General features: G+C 41.7%; 1 protein-coding gene across 2 annotated transcripts in view; it reads left to right on the top strand.

Annotated features, from left to right (window-relative positions):
• The window catches only part of NPR3 (natriuretic peptide receptor 3), a 146,648-nt gene extending 128,293 nt beyond the window's left edge, over positions 1-18,355 (top strand). Inside the window, exons 6-8 of one of the 2 annotated variants that reach the window (XM_040338068.1) lie at positions 1,507-1,636; positions 16,048-16,132; positions 17,139-18,355. In XM_040338068.1, the coding sequence (XP_040194002.1) occupies positions 1,507-1,636; positions 16,048-16,132; positions 17,139-17,250 (327 nt within the window). In that variant the 3' untranslated portion in view covers positions 17,251-18,355. Of the gene's footprint in view, positions 1-1,506; positions 1,637-16,044; positions 16,133-17,138 lie in introns of both variants that reach the window. The other variant, XM_040338059.1, reaches the window with a different exon arrangement.
• The last annotated feature ends 857 nt before the right edge of the window (positions 18,356-19,212 follow it).

Here is a 19,212-nt window from a genome sequence, read left to right as displayed (position 1 = left end):
TTTGGTATACTACAAAACACCCCAGAGGGGTAGTTGTTCTTTAGTCCTAACATACATCCTGTCCTAGGATAACAACCCTGCTTCTATATAGATATAGTGCAGCAAGCGATCTGTGTCACCCAAGCACAGGAAGCGTGTTACTGGTAAAATTACCTGGTGAAAAAAAAATATATAAAAAGGCCTAAAAATGAAAACCTACACAACTTTAATTTTAGTTCAACTTGTCCTTTAATTAATTTCACCCACCCTCCTGTGCATCCCACTGGTTACATACTTGTCTTCCTTCTAGCAATCATTCCTATGCATTCCAGCTTAGTGCTGTGCAGCCTTTCCTCCAAAAATGTCCCTGCTGGGTCAGCTTAGGGGGCCATAGTCCCGTTTATTTATATGAGAGTGCCATAATCCGTTGGGCCGATGAAGGATGCCATGAGTAAGGCTTTCCTATAATTATGATTGAATAGGGCTGCATGCACACTAAAAAAAGAGTCTGGTAGGGACATTTTTGCAGGAAAAGTTATGCAGCACCAGGTAGGGCTACGTATTAAGGATTGATGGAACAGGAGAAAGGTAAGTATTTAGCTATTATGTAACTCCACTCAGGAAAGAGGGGGGATTCATTCCCTGACTGGAGTTACATAATAGTTAAACAGGTACAGTTGCCATTTGATGTTTTTTTTTGATACTCAACAAGGGTCAAAAAACATGGCGTTCATTGATAAAACAGGGGGACCCATCTCAGGTGTGGCGTCCTCTGGCTGGTCTTGTTCAGTTTAGTCCGGTAGTGTACGGTGGTCATAGGTGTGCGCAGCCTATTGCATTAGGGTGTGCACACCAAAGCTCAAACACACATGCGTGTGTAATATACCGTATATGGCAGTGGGCAAGTCAGTAGGGCTTTGTCAGCAGGGCAGAGATTGGTGTCTAACTTTTGAGACAGAGAAAGGGACTGAGGACAGAGATTCCCCAGTCCCTTTCTCTGCAGCCAGGCAGCAGGGGGAATCTGCACAGTACAGGGGGATAAGGGTGTGCCCAGGCACACCTTACACCCTTTGTGCTCACGCCTATGACGGTGGTAGGGGTCTGTGGTCAGTTAGGATAGTCCTCGAGGCAGTGTTTGGCAGCTGGGGACAGAACTTAGCTTAATTGTGCCACAGACTCCAAAATTGTGGGAGATGATGTTGTCAAGAATCTGCAAACAAACTTTGATCTGGATTCTTTTGACTGCTTTATGTTTTCTGTTATTTATGGTTTTGTTAATAAAAGGCGGAACTGGCCATTTAACTCCAATGCGTATTTAGTGTTGTAATTTAAAGGTAAAGGGGAGTGGAGTTGGGTATGTGAGTACTGTTAAACAGGTGGGATCTGAACTATCCTAATGAAGAGGGGGGTTCATTCCCTAGGTGGACTTACATAATAGTTGAATAGGTACAGTTGTCCTTTGATGTTCCTTTTGGTAGAAATATGGAAATATCCTAATAAGTTGTTGCTTCTTATTTTTCCATTTAGGTGATTGCAGACTACTATGGAATTCAAGGAAACTTTGAACTCCGACCAAACGTGAAGCTCCTGTGGGGATCTGGTAGAATAAGACTAGAAGATAATAAAGTATTCGAACAGGTGCCACCATGTAAAACATGTAAGTTGTTTATGTAATAATTGTATCATATAAAGGGTGCCAGTCTTCCTACAATATAATTCCTCTTTAACTACTTGCCGACCAGCCTCTGCAGTTATACGGCGGCAGGTCGGCTTGGCTGCGCGAGATCACGTAGCTATACGTCATCTCGCGTTTCAGCCAATAGGGCCGCGCCCCCCGCTCGCCCCTGTTGCCGACGCGTGTGCCTGGCGGGCGCGAACACCACCGGGCACCCGCGATCGCTCGTTACAAAGCGAGAACTGGGAGCTGTGTGTGTAAACACACAGCTCCTGGTCCTGTCAGGCCTTGTACTCACGACCGGATCTGTGCGCTGGAAACTGTCTGCCCGACAGTTTCCGGCGTACAAGGCTGATTTGTGTTTTGTTCCGCTGGCGTGTACACACCAGCGGACCAAATTCCCGTCGTACCGGAACGCGTGCACGTAAACTACGTACGACGTCACTATAAAGGGGAAGACCAAAGTTAATGGCGCCGCCCTCTGTTCCTCTTTTGCTAGTTACGTGTTTGCTCGTGTTAGTGAAGGTTTGGTTAGAGCTGATTCGCGCTTCTCGGTCTCCAGGCTTTGACAGCGTGTATTCACGGGTTCAGTGCGTGTGCTTGCGGTAACGTAGTTGTCATTCGGCTATAGGCAAGCAGGTTGTTTCTGCTTTAGCAGTTGCATCCTGTGCGCTCGTATCTGTTTGTCGCGCGTTTGTCGCAGGTAGTGCTGGATTTGCGAGTGCTTTCTGTTTCAGTGTGTTCTTGACTGACCAGCCGGCCGGTTTGAAGCCATGATGGAGCAGCAGCGTCAATTTTCGCGAGTTGGTGCTGTTTATGGGATGGCTGCTGGATATGTTCATTTGTCCAGTACTTTGGCCAGAAACAGGGGGCGGAGGCGTTTCTGGACCAAGAATTGGTTGCGCCAGCGTGACCAGTTCTCACATATGCCTCTGCTTAGGGAACTCCAGGAGAATAATCCTAATGACTTTAGGAATTTTCTCCGCATGACGGACCCCGTATTCAACCGTCTGCTGGATCTTCTGTCCCCCTATATCACGAGGCAGGACACTGTGATGCGCCAAGCCATCACGGCCGAGCAGAGGCTTATTGCCACGTTGCGGTACCTGGCGACTGGGAGGAGCCTGCAGGACCTCAAGTTCTCGACAGGCATCTCTCCGCAGGCGCTTGGGGTCATCATACCGGACACGTGTGCTGCCATCATCAAAGTTATGCATGAGGAGTATATTAAGGTAAGTTTCCTGGCTCTAATAATGTGGCCAACTAACTTTATTTTTATTTTCCCAGATATGCTGTGTGTTTAACTAACGTTAGCTTTTCTCCCTATGCATGTTGATATCAGCTTTACATGTTTTATTCTTGGCCTACCTGCATATTTGTCCCTTACCCAATATTAACCTGTCCAGCATGCTATCCTAGGGACAAACCCACCTTGCCATTTTTTCAAACAGGACTTTTTGGGGTTTTTCCCCCCCCCCCCCCCCCCTTCAAACTTTTATTGTCCCCATCAGAGGGCTGTGGAGTCTCTTAATGAAGTGGCCCTATATATTTCATTTTCCAAATTCTCCATGCACATTTTTCTAATGCAATTTTAATACTGTGAACTGTCACAAGGATGCTTGTAGGATGTATTTGTTACAAAGTACTAAATCTCTAATTTTGTTTGTCCCCACAGCTACCCTCCACACCACAGGAATGGCAGTCTGTGGCTTCCCAATTTGCCCAGCGGTGTGATTTTCCAAACTGCGGTGGAGCAATAGATGGGAAACACGTCCGCATTGTGCCCCCACCCCGCTCGGGGTCCTACTATTATAATTACAAGGGTTATCATAGTATTGTGTTGATGGCGGTGGTGTCGGCACAGTATGAGTTTCTATATGTGGACGTGGGGAAGAATGGCCGGATGTCTGATGGGGGAGTGTTCGCACGGACTGATTTCTATGATCGTCTCCAAGCTGGTGGTCTGGCATTGCCACCAGATGAAGATAATGTGGAAGGACTTCCGTTTGTGTTCCTAGCGGACGAGGCTTTCGGGCTTGGTCCTCACCTCATGCGGCCTTTTCCCCAGAGGACCCTCACCTCAGAGAGGAGTGTGTTTAATTTTCGGTTGGCCAGGGCTCGGAGGGTAGTCGAGAATGCCTTTGGGATACTCACCAACCGGTTCCGCCTGTTCAGGACATCGATACATCTGGCGGAATATAAATTGGACACCGTTGTATTTGCCTGCTGCATTTTGCACAACTTTTTACGCAGGCACTCCCAGACGTACCTACCCGACATCGGTTCTGAGGCAAGACTACCCTCAGATCCCCTTCCCGGGCTGGACACTGGTCGCGCTGGCTTGGCCCCCCAATCAGCTCGTGAGGTACGCGACAAATATGTTGAGTACTTCATGGGTCGGGGGGCCATTGCTATGCCAGATCATATTTCTTTCTAATTCGGCCCCCAAAGAAAGGAATATTCTAAAAAATAATAAATAATTAGACCATTGGACTTTATACAGTTGTTTGTCATTAATGCTTTTTCTCTTTTTCTGTCTTCCTGGTTCTCTAACTAACTTCTTCAATTGTAATGCATAATTGATTTCTCCACTTTTAGTAACTAACCACATTTTGCACAGTATTCACTCATCTACAAACAGGGTATTGAGTCTAGAAATAAGAAGCAACTCCATTTGTAAATGTTGAGGTCAATTTTTTTTTATTTTTGCTTGTTCATGACCCCAAAAAAATTTTTTGATTTTTTTCATTACTCCCTGCTTTTGTACTTAGGAGTCTTCAAAATTTTTTAAAAAAATTTTTTTTTTTTCAGGTAATTCAACCAAAAATATTATGCAGATTATACATTTATTAACAAGTTCACTTTTTTTTTCCTCAAATATAGTTAGATTTATTGTTTACATATATATATATATATAGATTATATTTGGTGGGGTGTTTACCGCCTTAAATTTATTTTTGGCCATATTTTTTAGGCACAAAAAACAATAATTTTGTAACCATTTTTCTTGTTTTTGGTGTGTTTTTCTAAAACAAAATTTTTGGGTGAGAATTTGGAGTCAAATCTCTACTTCACTAAATTCAGTGATTAGAGAGATTTATAATTCTATATATATATTGAAAATAATTTTTGGCGTTGTTTATTCTTTATGGTCTAAACTTTATAGTATCCCAAAATGTTCAACATGGTCAAAAAGTAACAAAATCAAATTCAAAAAATATAAAAACTCACAACAGCAGTCAGTCATGGTGTGCTTTCACACTGGAACACGCCAAAATTGGAAGATACACACATTCAGTGCAAACTCGCCAAATGTCATTGGTTCAACAGACAAATGGCCACATGTGCTATCTGACATCATGGGTGATCAATGTCTGTGTTTTGTGGGAGCAAACCCTTCCTCTCAACTACTTGAGGATGGAGGAGGGGGTTGGACCCACAAAGCACAGACATTAGATATTCTGTGATGGCAGATAGCACATGTTGGCACACTGTGTGTGTATCTTCAAATTTTGGCGTATTCATTATTCAAACTGTTAAAATGTTTGTGGGGGCGGGGGATGGGCGGGGGGTGTTTCAGTCTTTGACACGGCCCATCATGTCAATAATGTTCTTAAAATTTGCTTCGATTACCATCATTCTTTGCCGCATATTGTCCATTTCCGTGCTGCATTCCAAAAGGACATTTGTTACATTCTGTTCCATGAGAAACATCCTTTCACGCATATTGTGCATTTCAGTGCTGCACTCCATTACCTGCTGAATAATTATAGCAGCACTTGCACGTGAAAATCTTGGCACACCATCCTCCTCCCCTAAACCAACAAAAAAAAAATGGCATTTACAATATTATTTTTCAATGAGGCCTATCTACATATGTTTTTTGGAATCAAGCTAGGGTGACACTGACCTGATGGGCTTCTCCTTTCCACCTCTTCGACATCTTCTATCACTCCTCCTTCTTCCACCACCTCCCCATCATCTTCAATCACTCCTCCTTCTTCCACCACTTCCCCATCATCTTGGACTCCTCCTTCATCCATCAATCCACCTTCTTTCAATTCGCCAAATTGTTCTTCCGCCACTTGCCCTTCATCTGCTATGACTTCTAAGTCCAAAATTACTTCTTCCTCCTCTCTTCCTTCCTCCTTTCTTCCTTCCTCCTCTCCTTCCACATCCTCCTCTCCTTCCACATCCTCCTCTCCTTCCACATCCTCCTCTCCTTCCACATCCTCTTCTCCTTCCACATCCTCCTCCTCCTCCACATGTTGAGATGGCAGATTTTGGCCTTGTCTGGCCCTCTCTGCCTCCTCCAAATGCTGGCGACTTCTTTCCCCTGAAATAAACCAAAAAAAATGTAGACTCATCAGCACACAGATATTGGAGAGCATAAATCGCACACATTGCTTAGAAGATGCTTTCATTTAGTTACTTTTATCTTTCACCAAACCTACATTTTGCAATTACTTCTATATGGCAAGCTCTGATCCTGCCCCTTTTTAGCAAAGTGACACACATGGATGTCCCCCCTAAACTGTATTTCTGGGATACCCTACCAAAACCCATTTTTGATTTGGGGAGACACAGGTGCTCTGCATTGCAGATGTGAAAACATCTGCTTTATTACCACTGTTTTTAGAATGAATCCTGTTTGCCTTTCCCATTCTCCTTCTTTTTTTTTATAGAACTAGCTTTTACACAATGTTTACAAACAAAGTTTTTGGCCAGTGAGCCATGTCCAGGTGTGTTGTTCCTGGAATAACCGAGCCTTTCTGATAAACTATGTGATGTTACGTTGTTTACTAAGAACACTGTTTGTAAATATGTAGTTATTTATGTTCTAAAAAATAAATAACAACATGTCTTTAAAATTACAAGCAGGCCAAGGAGGCAGATGGTGAAATATACATGGCAACACATTATTGCAGACAATCACCACCCCCCCCCCCCCAAACCCAATATATATTTACTTACTTTTACGCAGAATTTTAAGTATTTTCTTCATCTGATGTGGCTCCCTCAATTTTAAGTCTGACCATCGTTTCCTCAGCTGTTCCTTGGACCTGGTGATCCCAAACATCCTCTGCATTCTCCTCGCCACCTTGTCCATAATATGTGCCTTTCGGCGGTTAGGGGTCTTGTATGGCCCTAATTCACCATCATAGTCCTTTTTTCGCATGATGTAAACTAACTCCACCATTTCCTGGAACCGCATATTAGTGGCTTTATATCTTCTTTTCCTTGATCGGGACGTCCCTGCCTCTGTCCCTTCACTTGTGGCATGAGAGCATCGTGCCCGCTCGTGTGACATCGCCATCTTTCCTTTCCCACAGAGATTATGGGCGTGGAAAAGATGAATTCTTACGCCATGGGCGGAGAAGAGGGCGGCGTTTAATACATACGCGGAGTGTAGAGAATGCAAACAACGTGTTTACGTCCGTTACGCGGAGAATCTTCGAGCGCATCCAGAACATACACAGTTAACGCCATATTTCCTAAAATCATTGATTAGGGGCCTCGCAAAGGTGACGAGGGCGGGGTTTCATAAATACGCGGAGTGTTAAAAAGGTTTACGCCGTGATTACGCATCTTACGCGGTAATTAGGCGAGCGTGAGAAACGAGGAGCGAGAGACAGGAAGGTAAGGAATTTAAAAATGTGATCAGCAGAGGCCTTGAAAATGTAGACACATGGGATGGGGGTTTGGGCTGTTGGTTGCACCCTTTTTAAGCTATTCTGTCTATGGGGTACCACAATGTTATTTTGGTATCCAAATGCTTTTGGACACCTCACAAAATAGAGATGTGAACAATGCTGTACCTCATTGACAAGTTTTTGAATGGTGTATTCAGATCAGGCAAAGTATTGTTCAAGTGTTGGTTGTACAGAGGTCATTAGGAAGTGTCTTTTATGTCATCCATTGTCAGGGGTATGAGATTTACACATGAAAGAGTGCCTAGATGAAAACTGACATTTGTAAGCATTGTTTAATTTAATATATTTAAAATATTTACTGCAATGTGAACAATGGCTCTGCATCTAGCAAATCAATGTTTGGTACAAGCAATGCGGCCGAGCTGCCAATCATTGTTTAAACAAGAGAGACTGTGTTTGGAATTAGATATAGGTAATAAATTTGAAGACACATATTAGATCAAGGTCAACGCTGATCCTTTTGAATATTTATTTTTCTGTGGTTTATGTTTTTGTAATCTAGACTCAAAAAGAAATATAATTTTTCAAAAATTGCAATGGACCTCCTACAAAGCAAGGAATCTATAGAGGCCTTACTTCAAAAATACCAGGACACGCCCATCCTGTGGAATTCAAAACACTCGTTATATTGCAATAAAGAGGTACGAGCGGCAGCACTAGAAGAGCTAGCAAATTATATGCAAACTTGGGTGCCAGGATGCACTGCCAACATGGTGAAGGATAAACTTGCCAACCTCAGAAGCACATACAGGAGAGCATACAAAGCTAATAAAATCAAAAAATCGGGAGCAGCAGCAAGACAAGCAAAGGAACCCAAACTGTGGTATTATAAACAGATGGCTTTTTTGCGGGACGAAATGGAAGGCAGGAAAACGATGTCCAGTCTTTCTTCCAACCTTTCCTCCATGCTACCTTCCAGCGGACATTCCCCAGATGACCACAGCCCTGCAGAGTCGGAGGAAGAGGGCCTGGCTGACAGAGATGCAGATCTGCCACCCTTCGATGAGGAGGTATAGTAGTTTCCTCTATATTTATGGCCTAAATAATTCTTGGTGGATTAATGATTAGATATTGAAAAAAAAAAACCAAGCTGGAAAAAAACAAACAAAAAGGTGTACAGACAAATAGGTGTCAGGGATGACAACTGCAGGGGTCAGAAGTAGAGTGTATTCAAGTAATAATGAACAGAAAATACTGAACGAAAAACATGAAAATGAGTGTGGTTTTATTTAGCGAAATTGTAAAAAAATTCCTTTTTTTTACACACAGGAAGAAGAGATCAGCCAGGAGGTGGCAGATCCTCAGGTGTCTGTCAGCCAGGAGGAGGCCGGGGTCAGTGGCAGCCAGGAGGAGGCCGGGGTCAGTGGCAGCCAGGAGGAGGCCGGGGTCAGTGGCAGCCAGGAGGAGGCCGGGGTCAGTGGCAGCCAGGAGGAGGCTGGGCCCAGTGGCCTGCAGCAGGTCCACCCGGCCAGGAGAACCACCACCAGCCAGTCTTCTCCCCCCCAGGTGAGGCCATCAGGCCGAAGGAGGCAGTTGAGGCCTGTGGAGGAGGCAAGCCTCCGCATGATCCAGGAGGCAAGCGCCATCATGAGGGCCCCCCTCAACCCCACAGAGGCCTTCAGTGCCTCATTGGCCCATGATTTAAATGAAGGGGAGGAGGACCAGAGAAGACTGGCAAAGGCCCTGATGAACCAGGTACTTTGGTGGATGCAGAGGGGCCTGCTGACCCCAGACACTGGGCTATGTGACCCGGCCCGGCTTGCGGAACACCATCCTCCTGCTGCCACATCAACCCCACCTGCAAGACCCCGTGTTCGATCCGCTGGAAGGCTGCCTGGAGGGAAGGCTGGAAAGAGGAGGAAACGTTGATTTTCTGCCTTCCATTTCCTTCCACATAAAGGACATCTTGTTTGTACTACCACAGTTTGGGTTCCTTTGTTTGTGTGCTGCTGCTTAATATTTTTGTGTTTGGCTCCTGAGGCTTGGAAGTTTATCCTTCACCATGTTGGAAATGCAAGTTTGCATATAGTTTGCTATCTATTCTAGTGCTGCCGTTCTTTTTATTTTTTTGTGATGACATTTGCCAGAATAAAAGGCCTTTTGCTTTCATTTGAAAACATGTCTATTGTTTGATATACTGTGGGGATTATTAGGCAGCAAACCTTTAATAAATATACAATGGGTAATTTACAAAGGACACACTCCTTGGGGGGGGGGGGGGGACATTTGGTGTGCCAACATGGTTTAATATTCTCTAATGAAACACCAAAAAAAAAAAAAAAAAATTAAAAATACATGTAAAAAAAAATAGTTTAAATGGTGACATAACTAGAAACAAAAAAAGAAATTAAAAAAATGCACATTCCTTTACAAAAATGAATACTCTAAATTATGGAGGACCACCAACCAAAACACACGTCTGGCATAGAAAACATTATTAAAGGATTACATCACAAGCAAGAAATGTGACATTTCAGTATGGGACAACTCTATTGAAATTGCATCAGCAAGAGAACGGGGTTATTCTAGCAAGAGAAGAATTAATCAAACGAGGCTTTAAAATGTGGTTTAGTGCGCCTTTTTAAGACATTGTTCTCTTGCTAGAATAAAAGGTTTCTAATGACGAATGTGCCATATCCCAAAGAAACGCGAGTTTTACCTGAACGAGCGCTCCCGTCTCCTCATTTGGACTGAGCATGCGCGGGGTTTTTGTACGCTGCTTTTGTGTACAGACGACCGAACATGTCTGACGGACACGATTCCAGCAGACTGTTTTAAAGCAAGACCAGGAAACAGTTGTTCGTTGGAAAACGGTCTGGCCGACGATTGTTTGCTGGAATTCTGTACGTTACTGCCTACACACGAACGAACATGTCCGCTGAAACTGGTCCGCGGACCAGTTTCAGCAGACATGTTTGGTCGTGAGTACGAGGCCTCAGGGGGAGAAATGCCTGATCGTCTGTTCATACAATGTAAACAGCGATCAGTCATTTCCCCTAGTCAGTCCCACCCCCCCTTCAGTCAGAACACACCCAGGGAACATAATTAACCCCTTCCTCGCCCCCTAGTGTTAACCCCTTCCCTGCCAGTGGCATTTTTACAGTAATCAATGCATTTTTATAGCACTGATCGCTATAAAAATGCCAATGGTCCCAAAAATTTGTCAGAAGTGTCCGACATAAGGTCGCAGTACCGATAAAAATCGCTGATCACCGCCATTACTAGTAAAAAAAAATATTAATAATAATGCCATTAAACTATCCCCTATTTTGTAAACGCTATAACTTTTTCGCAAACCAATCAATCAACGCTTATTGTGATTTTTTTATGAAAAATATGTAGTGAACAAACAACCAAATTGATTTCAATTAGTGTCCATACAAATTTCTTCCACCAGTGTCCATACACCTATACATAATATACATTCAAAGCTTTTATGCAGTTACGTTCAGTGTCCATACAGTAATCCCATACACCATGAAAATACTTACCAGATTGCTCTGGGTAAAAAGCCTGTCAGTAGCACTGAGATGTGATCACAAGCGCTGATTAATAGCCATCTAAATGTTGCTCATGATAAGCAAGACAGAAAAAATTTACATAGCGTAATCCAATATAACGCAATTTTATTCGTTGGAAATCTTATGATCATACACTTACAAACATAAAAATCAATAGGGCATGTAGTAATCAATGATAAAAGCTGCACTTTCAAGTCTGACCTTATGACTGCTCCTGCAGTGATTCCCGGGTAGGAAGACGAGAGTAAGGCGGCACTGTGAATAACTGCGTAGTGACACCCTGACGCGTTTCCGTCATTACTTTCGTCAGAGGTTAGAAAGTTTAGCACGTTTGCCATGGATGCACACTATCTAAAAATAAATAAAAATAATAATTATTATTTTTTAATAAATAGTTATATAACATATAAAAATAGTTATTGTACAAAGTTAACAAATTTCAAAACAAAATAGACAAATACATTAAACAAAGCCTTTTCTTTTCCCCATTTGAACTTTTTTTGACAACAATTCATCTGAGGTCTTGAAGACCAACCTTGGTTACTTTTATGAAACTCTGCATAGAAACCAAACGGCTTAGCTGCACTAAATTTTGCACCCTCCAGTTATAGTAAAACAACTCCAAGGTCTTCTTTCTCCTAAGAGATGAAAATGAGTCCTGTGTAAGCTCTGATTTTCTCAAGTCAAGTAATTCTTAACCCTCAGTGGCTAAATAGAATGTAGGGGAACATAAGTGTTGCGTAGCTATTGCATTAGGGTGTGCACCCCAAAGCTCAAACACACATGCGTGTATGTAAATACATATAGGGCAGAGGTTGGTATCGTAGAGTAGTGGAGGTGTCAGTAGGGCAGAGATTGGTGTCAGTAGTTTATTTGTATTATTTTGTTATTATTATTTTTACAATCATTTTTTTAATTTTTTTTTACATTTTTTGGAGCCACATTGGGGGGCTTTGGTGAACTATCAGGGTTCTAAACAGACCCTTGATGTCTCACTTTAGATACAGAGAAAGGGACTGTGGACAGAGCTTCCTCCTGCCCGTTTCTCTGCAGCCATGCAGCAGGGAGAATCTGCCCAGCACAGGGTGATTAGGGTGTGCCCAGGCATACCTGGCACACCCTGTGCGCACACCTATGTAGGGGAACAAAGCAAAGGTTAGTATGTGCTGGTTATGAGAAAATAACTAGTTTGTTGCAAAGTATACTTGGCTATTATTCTTACCTTTTTTTTTTTTTTCAACATTTTCTGAGTGACTGAGGCCTCGTACACACGACCGAGTTTCTCGTCAAAAACCAGCAAGAACCTTGCTGGGAGATATTTATTTGCAGAGGAAACCGGTCGTGTGTACATTTTCGTCGAGGAAACTGTTGAGAACCTCGTCGAGCCAAAAAGAGAGCAAGTTCTCTATTTTCTCTACGGGAGTCTGATTTGGCTCGTCGAGATCCTCGACGGGCTGGCTTTCGATCAGAAACTCGAACTTCTGTATGCTAAGAAACCCGCGCTTGCTCAGATTAAAGTATGAGACGGGAGTAAAAGTAGAATTTGTAATGGAGATAACACATTTTTAAAGCTGTAACAGACTGAAAAGTGCAAATCGTCTCTTACCAAACTTTTATTTAACACGCAAACACATGAAATTAGCAAAAGCAGCCCCATGAGTTTAGCCAGTGGAATCGAACTTCCCCTGCCATTGTATGTGTTGTATGTCACCGCGTTCGAGAACGAGGAGATTTTGGCTTGACTGTGTGTACGCAAAGCAAGCTTGTCGAGTTCCTTGACAAGCCTAACAAGGAACTCGGCGAGAAACTCGATGTGTTTCGCCCGTCAAGTTTCTCGTCGTGTGTACGAGGCCTGATTATAGCCAGTATATAAAAACCTGGGGAGATACATAAAAGGCAGGAAACAGTACATCGGGTTTTGTATTAGCTCTAAATTACTGTTGATTTATGAATTTATAAATAAAACATGCACATGCATCCTCACTAAATTGGTAAAGGGCCTATGTGTGACTCTATCTTTGCCATCAGAAATGGTACAAAAAGCCACCAGCAGTGGGACCTTGAAGGACCCAGATGAATATCCTGAATGAATGAAAGGACTGACAGGGTCAGCCATCCTGCATTCCTTATGACCGCCAAGAACCAGTACAAATCCATAGAGTCCTGCTAACAATCATCCTACCTGCCAAAAAACAAACTAGAAATTGCCTTTGCAATCATCATTGCTATATTTGGCACTACTGATGGTTCCCTACAAAATAGGATACAGGAACTTTCACACCCATTTGTACACCGCTGCATCCGCAATTACCTCTAATATAATAGTATAATTTGCACCTGTTATTGCCTTGACTTCCTTAATTAATTTTTCCTGTGACTTGGCCCAATTGCACTTAGTTTTCACAATGCCTTTTATCCAGTTAAATTAATTTTTAAAGGAAAACTTCTCTTTTAATCTTGTTTTCATAATCGTCCCTTTAAACTTTTCAAAATTGCCTTATTCTGGTCATTGGGAAAAGTTTCTTCTAACTTTTTCTGTGTCTGTGCCTTATATGCCATAATAGAAATGTTCAAATCTAGCATTACATTTTTTTTTTAATTTTCAGCTTTTAATAAAAAATAATACCTGGTGATTCTGCCATGAAAGTTTTTGTTTAGGCAAATGTTTCTCAAACTTTTTTTGGCCAGGGCACCCTTTTAATTTCTTCACAGCTTTAAGGCACCCCATTCTAAAAAATGAATAGTTTTACATATTGCAGCACCATAAACACACAGGGCCGGATTCAGAAACATTGGTGTATCTATCCGCGGGCGTAACGTATCTCAGATACATTACGCCGCCGTAAATTAAGGTGCAAGTTCCGTATTCAGAAAGAACTTGCGCCCTATGTTACGGCGGCGTAGCATATGTGGTCCGGCGTAAGCCCGCCTGAATCAAATGTGTTTGATGTGGGCGTGTTTTACTTAAATTCACTGTGACCCCACTGATTTGACGTATTTTACGAACGGCGCATGCTCCGTTCGTGAAAAAATCCCAGTGCACATGCTCAAAATTACGCCGTAAATCGTCAATGCTTTAGACGTGAACGTAACTTACGTACAGCCCTATTCGCGAACGACTTACGCAAACGACGTCAAATTTTCAAAATTTGACGCGGGATCGACGTCCATACTTAACATAGGATACCCCTCATATAGCAGGGGTAACTTTACGCCGGAAAAAGCCTAAGGTAAACGACGTAAAAAAAGGCGCCGGGCGGACGTACGTTTCTGAATCGGCGTATCTACCTAATTAGCATATTTCTCGGGTAAATATACGGAAGCGCCACCTAGCGGCCAGCGTAAATATGCAGCCTAAGATACGACGGTGTAAGACACTTACGCCGGTTGGATCTTAGGGAAATCTATGCGTAACTGATTCTAGATGCATAGATACGACAACGCAACTCAGAGTTACGACGGCGTATCCGGAGATACGCTGTCGTATCTCCTTTCTGAATCCGGCCCACGGACTAACCAATATTAGAGGTGATTTATTCCTCCACCATTGCACACCGGTACTGACTAGTATTCCAATGTTTCTCTTCTCCGTACAAACAATGATGTGCAAGCGCCTAACATCCTCCTTATCAACCAATGACATCATTGGTTGTTCTAATGCCAGTGGCTGACCCGCACAATGCCCAAGGATATAAAGCTGCACAATAAAAACTTGTGGCTTTGTGTAACAAAAAACGCAGGCTTGATCCACCCACCAGCTTGTTGACAATTTTTGGGCAATTTGTGTCAAGTTTTTGGCATTTTGCCAAGGCACCCTTGAAGAATCCAGAAGTCTCTTCAGCACTCTGGTTAAAAAAAGTCTGGTTTAGGCAATCAAGTTATAGAGTAACAACTGTTTCCCAGTTGTGTTCCTTCATTGTCACCCTGTTGTATGGGCTTCTAATGGAGACCGCAAGTGTCAATTTCACTATACATCAGCGTTTCTCAACTCAAGGCGCCCCAACAGGTGATGTTTTCAGGCTTTTCCATTATTATGCACAGGTGATTTGATCAGTTTCACTGCCTTAGTAATTACCACCACAGCTGTTTCATTTGAGGGAAAACCTCCAAAACATGACCTTTTGGGGCACCTTGAGGACTGGAGTTGAGAAACACTGCTATGCATTATGCAGACACAGTCACCATAAGGAAATGCCCCCTAATAAATTACATGCAGCCATTTCTGGAGTGAATGCATGTAGACAGGGAGTGACTACAAAGAGCCTAGAGGATATCAGAGCCACTGAGATGAAAAAAAACACAACAAAAAACTGAAAAAAGTATTATATTAAAGTAGAAGTAGGGCCAAAGCTCTTTGGCTCTACTTCTCCTGGGGACCACAGGAGTACACTCTGTTCTGCACTCCTGCGACCTGACATCACTCTGGAGAGACTCTGGAGAGATCTCGACTTTAACCCATCCAGATGCTTTGACCGGCAACTGGCTCAGCTTCTCAGCAATCTGCTGAGAGCCTGAGCCAATCACTCCCATCCCCTCCCCAGCCCAGTGCTCCAGTGAGTGCTGGAGGAGCAGAGCAGAGAGTGATGACTGACTGCTCACTGAAGACAGAGAACTGAACGATTAGCGGTCTTTAATCACTTAGTTCTCGGTCTTAAAGGTGACGGTCCAATGCTGCATCCAGCTAAGAGAGTATGTGTGTTTTTTCCCCAAACGTCTCTTTTTAAGAAAACATGCCATTTGTTTAATACACACTGATTTAGCAAGCTAATTGTTATTTAGTTAGGGTTTACATATACTTTAAACCCCTCAACCCTGGTGTCTCCCAGCCCTTTAGGAGGTTTCTAATGCTGGGAGGCAGGGCGGGGTTTGTGATCAAGTGACCATTGTGATTGGCTGCCACAGCAGTCACATGATCAGAATGCTCCCGATCGCAAGTAGAGATCAGAAGCTTTCCGTTAGCCGCCGGTAACTGTGTCAGGAGCGCGAAGGGCGTGCACTTTCGGCACAGCTCTGTTTACATTCTGGTTACAGAAGTAAGTGATGACAGCTCCTATATTTATACCCCATACATTCTGCTTTGGTATTGTATTTTCTATTTTTCTTATCTTATGTTATTGCAAAATAACACAAATATTTTCCTTTTTGTATCTTTAAGCAGGTGGCTTAGGAGAATCGGCAGTTACCGGTATTGTGGTCGGCGCCTTTCTAGGCACAGGACTATTAATGGCATTCTACTTTTTCAGGTGCGTTCTAAAATTCTAATAGACAGCTCAGTACTTGTTTATTAATCCACCAAGTTGTGTGTAACCCTCCTGAACTCTGCACTCTATATGTAATGCAATCCTGGTATTTATTGCCCCTTTAAGACCCTTCTACTGTTTGTGAAATCTGAACGGGGTCATGGTTGAGTTCCTGCACCTATTTTCTGAGAAAAAAAGCTCTGTATACATATATATATATATATATATATATATATATATATATATATATATATATATACTGTATATATATATATATATATATATATGATCCTGCACTTCCGGGTAATGGCACGAATATGCACCGCCAGTGGCTCGCTCCCGCTGTTATCATTTACAGCGAGAGCCGATAGTGGGTACCGTGGACTCGATGTTCGCTGGATCCCCTGATCATTCGGTACAGAGACAGAAGGGCAGTCTGCCTATGTAAACCAGGCAGATTGCCAATCTCTCAGGAGGGAAGACATGTATCCTGTATCTTTGCAAAACAGGGACATAGATCCATGCCTTCCCCCCAGTAAAAGCACATCCCACACTGTAAAAAAACACTGGCTAGGCACACAGTTAACCCTTCGATTGGCGCTGATGTTAAACCCCTTCCCAGTCAGTGTCTTTAGATAAGTATTTACATGTGTATATTTAGTTCTGACGTGCTTAATGTGTTTTTTCAAAATGTGTGCAGTAGCTTCCAGTAATAAAGACCACATACTCCTTGTCTCTCTTCTTATGCTGGATAACTATTCTTGTATCTGCCCCATCCTGTACTTTTCTGCAAGCAGCCGCTTGTAGTGGGCAGACTTGCTGGATCCCCATCTGCCCCATGCCCTCTATTTAGGAATATATTTGCATTTAATTTTTTGTATCGGGAGTTCAGCAATAATTTTTGTACTGATGTGACAGGGTCACTTCAAGGCATAAACAATAAGGGACAGTGCAGTGGTGTCTCATCTTCAGCCCTTTTCATAATTGTATTTTTATTTTTTATACATAGGAAGAAATACAGAATAACTATTGAAAGGCGAAATCCTCAAGACGACTGCAACATCGGTAAACACAGGCAACTTCGAGAAGACTCCATAAGATCTAACTTCTCTGCGGCCTAATTTAAATTTATATATACGATTTTATGAAGATGCAACCAAAGACATCTCTGCGTCAGATGGATCGCTCAAAGAAGAGTAGCAGAATCATATTCTTGTTTTTTTTTATTTTTATTTTTCAGAATCTCAGGAATGATTTAGTAATCATACGATGCCACATGGCCTTTCATCTCATGAAAAGGGACAGTTTGAAGCAAATTGGTAAAATTTGCGCTGGATAAAATGTTTTATTTTTTTTGTTATCATAGGGCCCTTTGCAATTTTTTTTCTTAGATGAAGGTGACACTTTCCTGTTGAATTTACAGTTTTTTTTTAAAACTGTCATGTCACATAGTTTTATTAGCTAATAAAGTGGCATTGTCAAAAATTTCACAGTTTATTTTAACAAGATGTAGAAAAAAATGTAATTGATTTTTTAATTTTTTTTTAATTACATGCATTGAATTGCAGCTGAAAATATGGTAGCTGAAACTATTTTCAATGCGACAATTTGCTTAGCAATTTTAAAGGTACATAAAAGAGCCTAAATTGACTCTGCTGAGTTGAATGCAAATACAATGAAGCACTGAAGCCCAAATTTCTGTCCAACTTATTGAATTTTTCAGGTTTGCTCAGTCCCTGTATAGCTCTTTTGTATGACTTAGAGCTGTAAATGAAAGGTCACCCTTTTAGTGAGCACAGGCCATGATTGTAATCCTGTGGATGTTATAATGCTTTGCCGTATTATATATATTCAGGATAACTTAGCTGAACTGGTTGTTCAGTTTTTTTTTTTTGTTGTTGTATAGGTTTTATTTAATATTGATAAAACAAGCTGTGTTAACAGTTGAACATATCTTCCTCTACTACAGGCGTAATAATTTGAAACTACAAAAATTCCAAAGCTTATCAAGGTTTCATATTCTTGGAATTTGAATTTGGAACTCTAGTTAAAAAAAAATGTAATACTCAAAATTGACGTAGCCGTATAACTATTAGTTCCGTCTTAGTGCCTATGATGAAACGGTTAGACCAAAAGCAATCTGTTGTTTGTTGAACTTGAGAGAGGACGTGGTGCTGCAGTTGATAGTGTGGTCCCAGCTGGGCACTTACTCTGGAAAAGCATAAAGCAGGTAATAAAGAAATTCCAATATTTGTGCTATACCACTAAAAATACCTGTAATATAATTATAGTCTTTAAAAGAGACTAATATTTTGCTTGATGATAAGAATACAAATTGCTCTGGCTGGGATTTACAATACCACACTATATTGAGCAAATTTGGTAAACTTTATCATTTGCTATAACAACTAAACTAAAACTAGCATTAACGAAATATGTGTATTATAATGCAGAACGCCTTGACATCTCATTGGTACAATTACTTTTTTTTTTTTTTTAAATAAGCCTAATTTTTCATTTTAAATTAAAAGAAGGAACCCACTGAAACATACTAATGATTTTATTCATTTTTATTTTTTATTTTGAAGGACTTAGTTTCTTAGTATCATAGGGGAAACAAACTTACAGTGCATTGAACAAGTATTCTTATCAATTGGAATTTTCCACATTTTGGCATGTTATAACCAGCATTGTAAATACATTTTTATGTGATAGAGCAGCACAAAGTGGGATATAATTGTGAAGTGGAAGGAACATTATAAATTGTTTTCAAAATGTTTTACAACTAAATGTCAGAAAAGTGTTGCAGGCATTTGTATTTACTCTGATACCCCTAACTAAAATCTAGTGGAACCAATTGCCTTCAGAAGCTACCTAATTAGTAAATAGAGTCCACCTGTGTGTTATTTAATCTCAGTATAAATACAGCTGTTCTGTGAAGTTCTTATAGGTTTGTTAGAGAACCTTAGTGAACAAACAGCATCACGAAAACCAATGAACACACCAGACAGGGCAGGGATAAAGTTGTGGAGAAGTATAAAGCAGGGTTAGGTTATAAAAAAAAAATCCTAGCTTTGAACATC

This window comes from Rana temporaria, chromosome 1 (genome assembly GCF_905171775.1).
Source record: "Rana temporaria chromosome 1, aRanTem1.1, whole genome shotgun sequence".
Taxonomy (NCBI): Eukaryota; Metazoa; Chordata; class Amphibia; order Anura; family Ranidae; genus Rana; species Rana temporaria.
The sequence above is the reverse complement of the archived record's forward strand: the minus strand, read 5'-3'. Positions and strand labels throughout refer to the sequence as shown.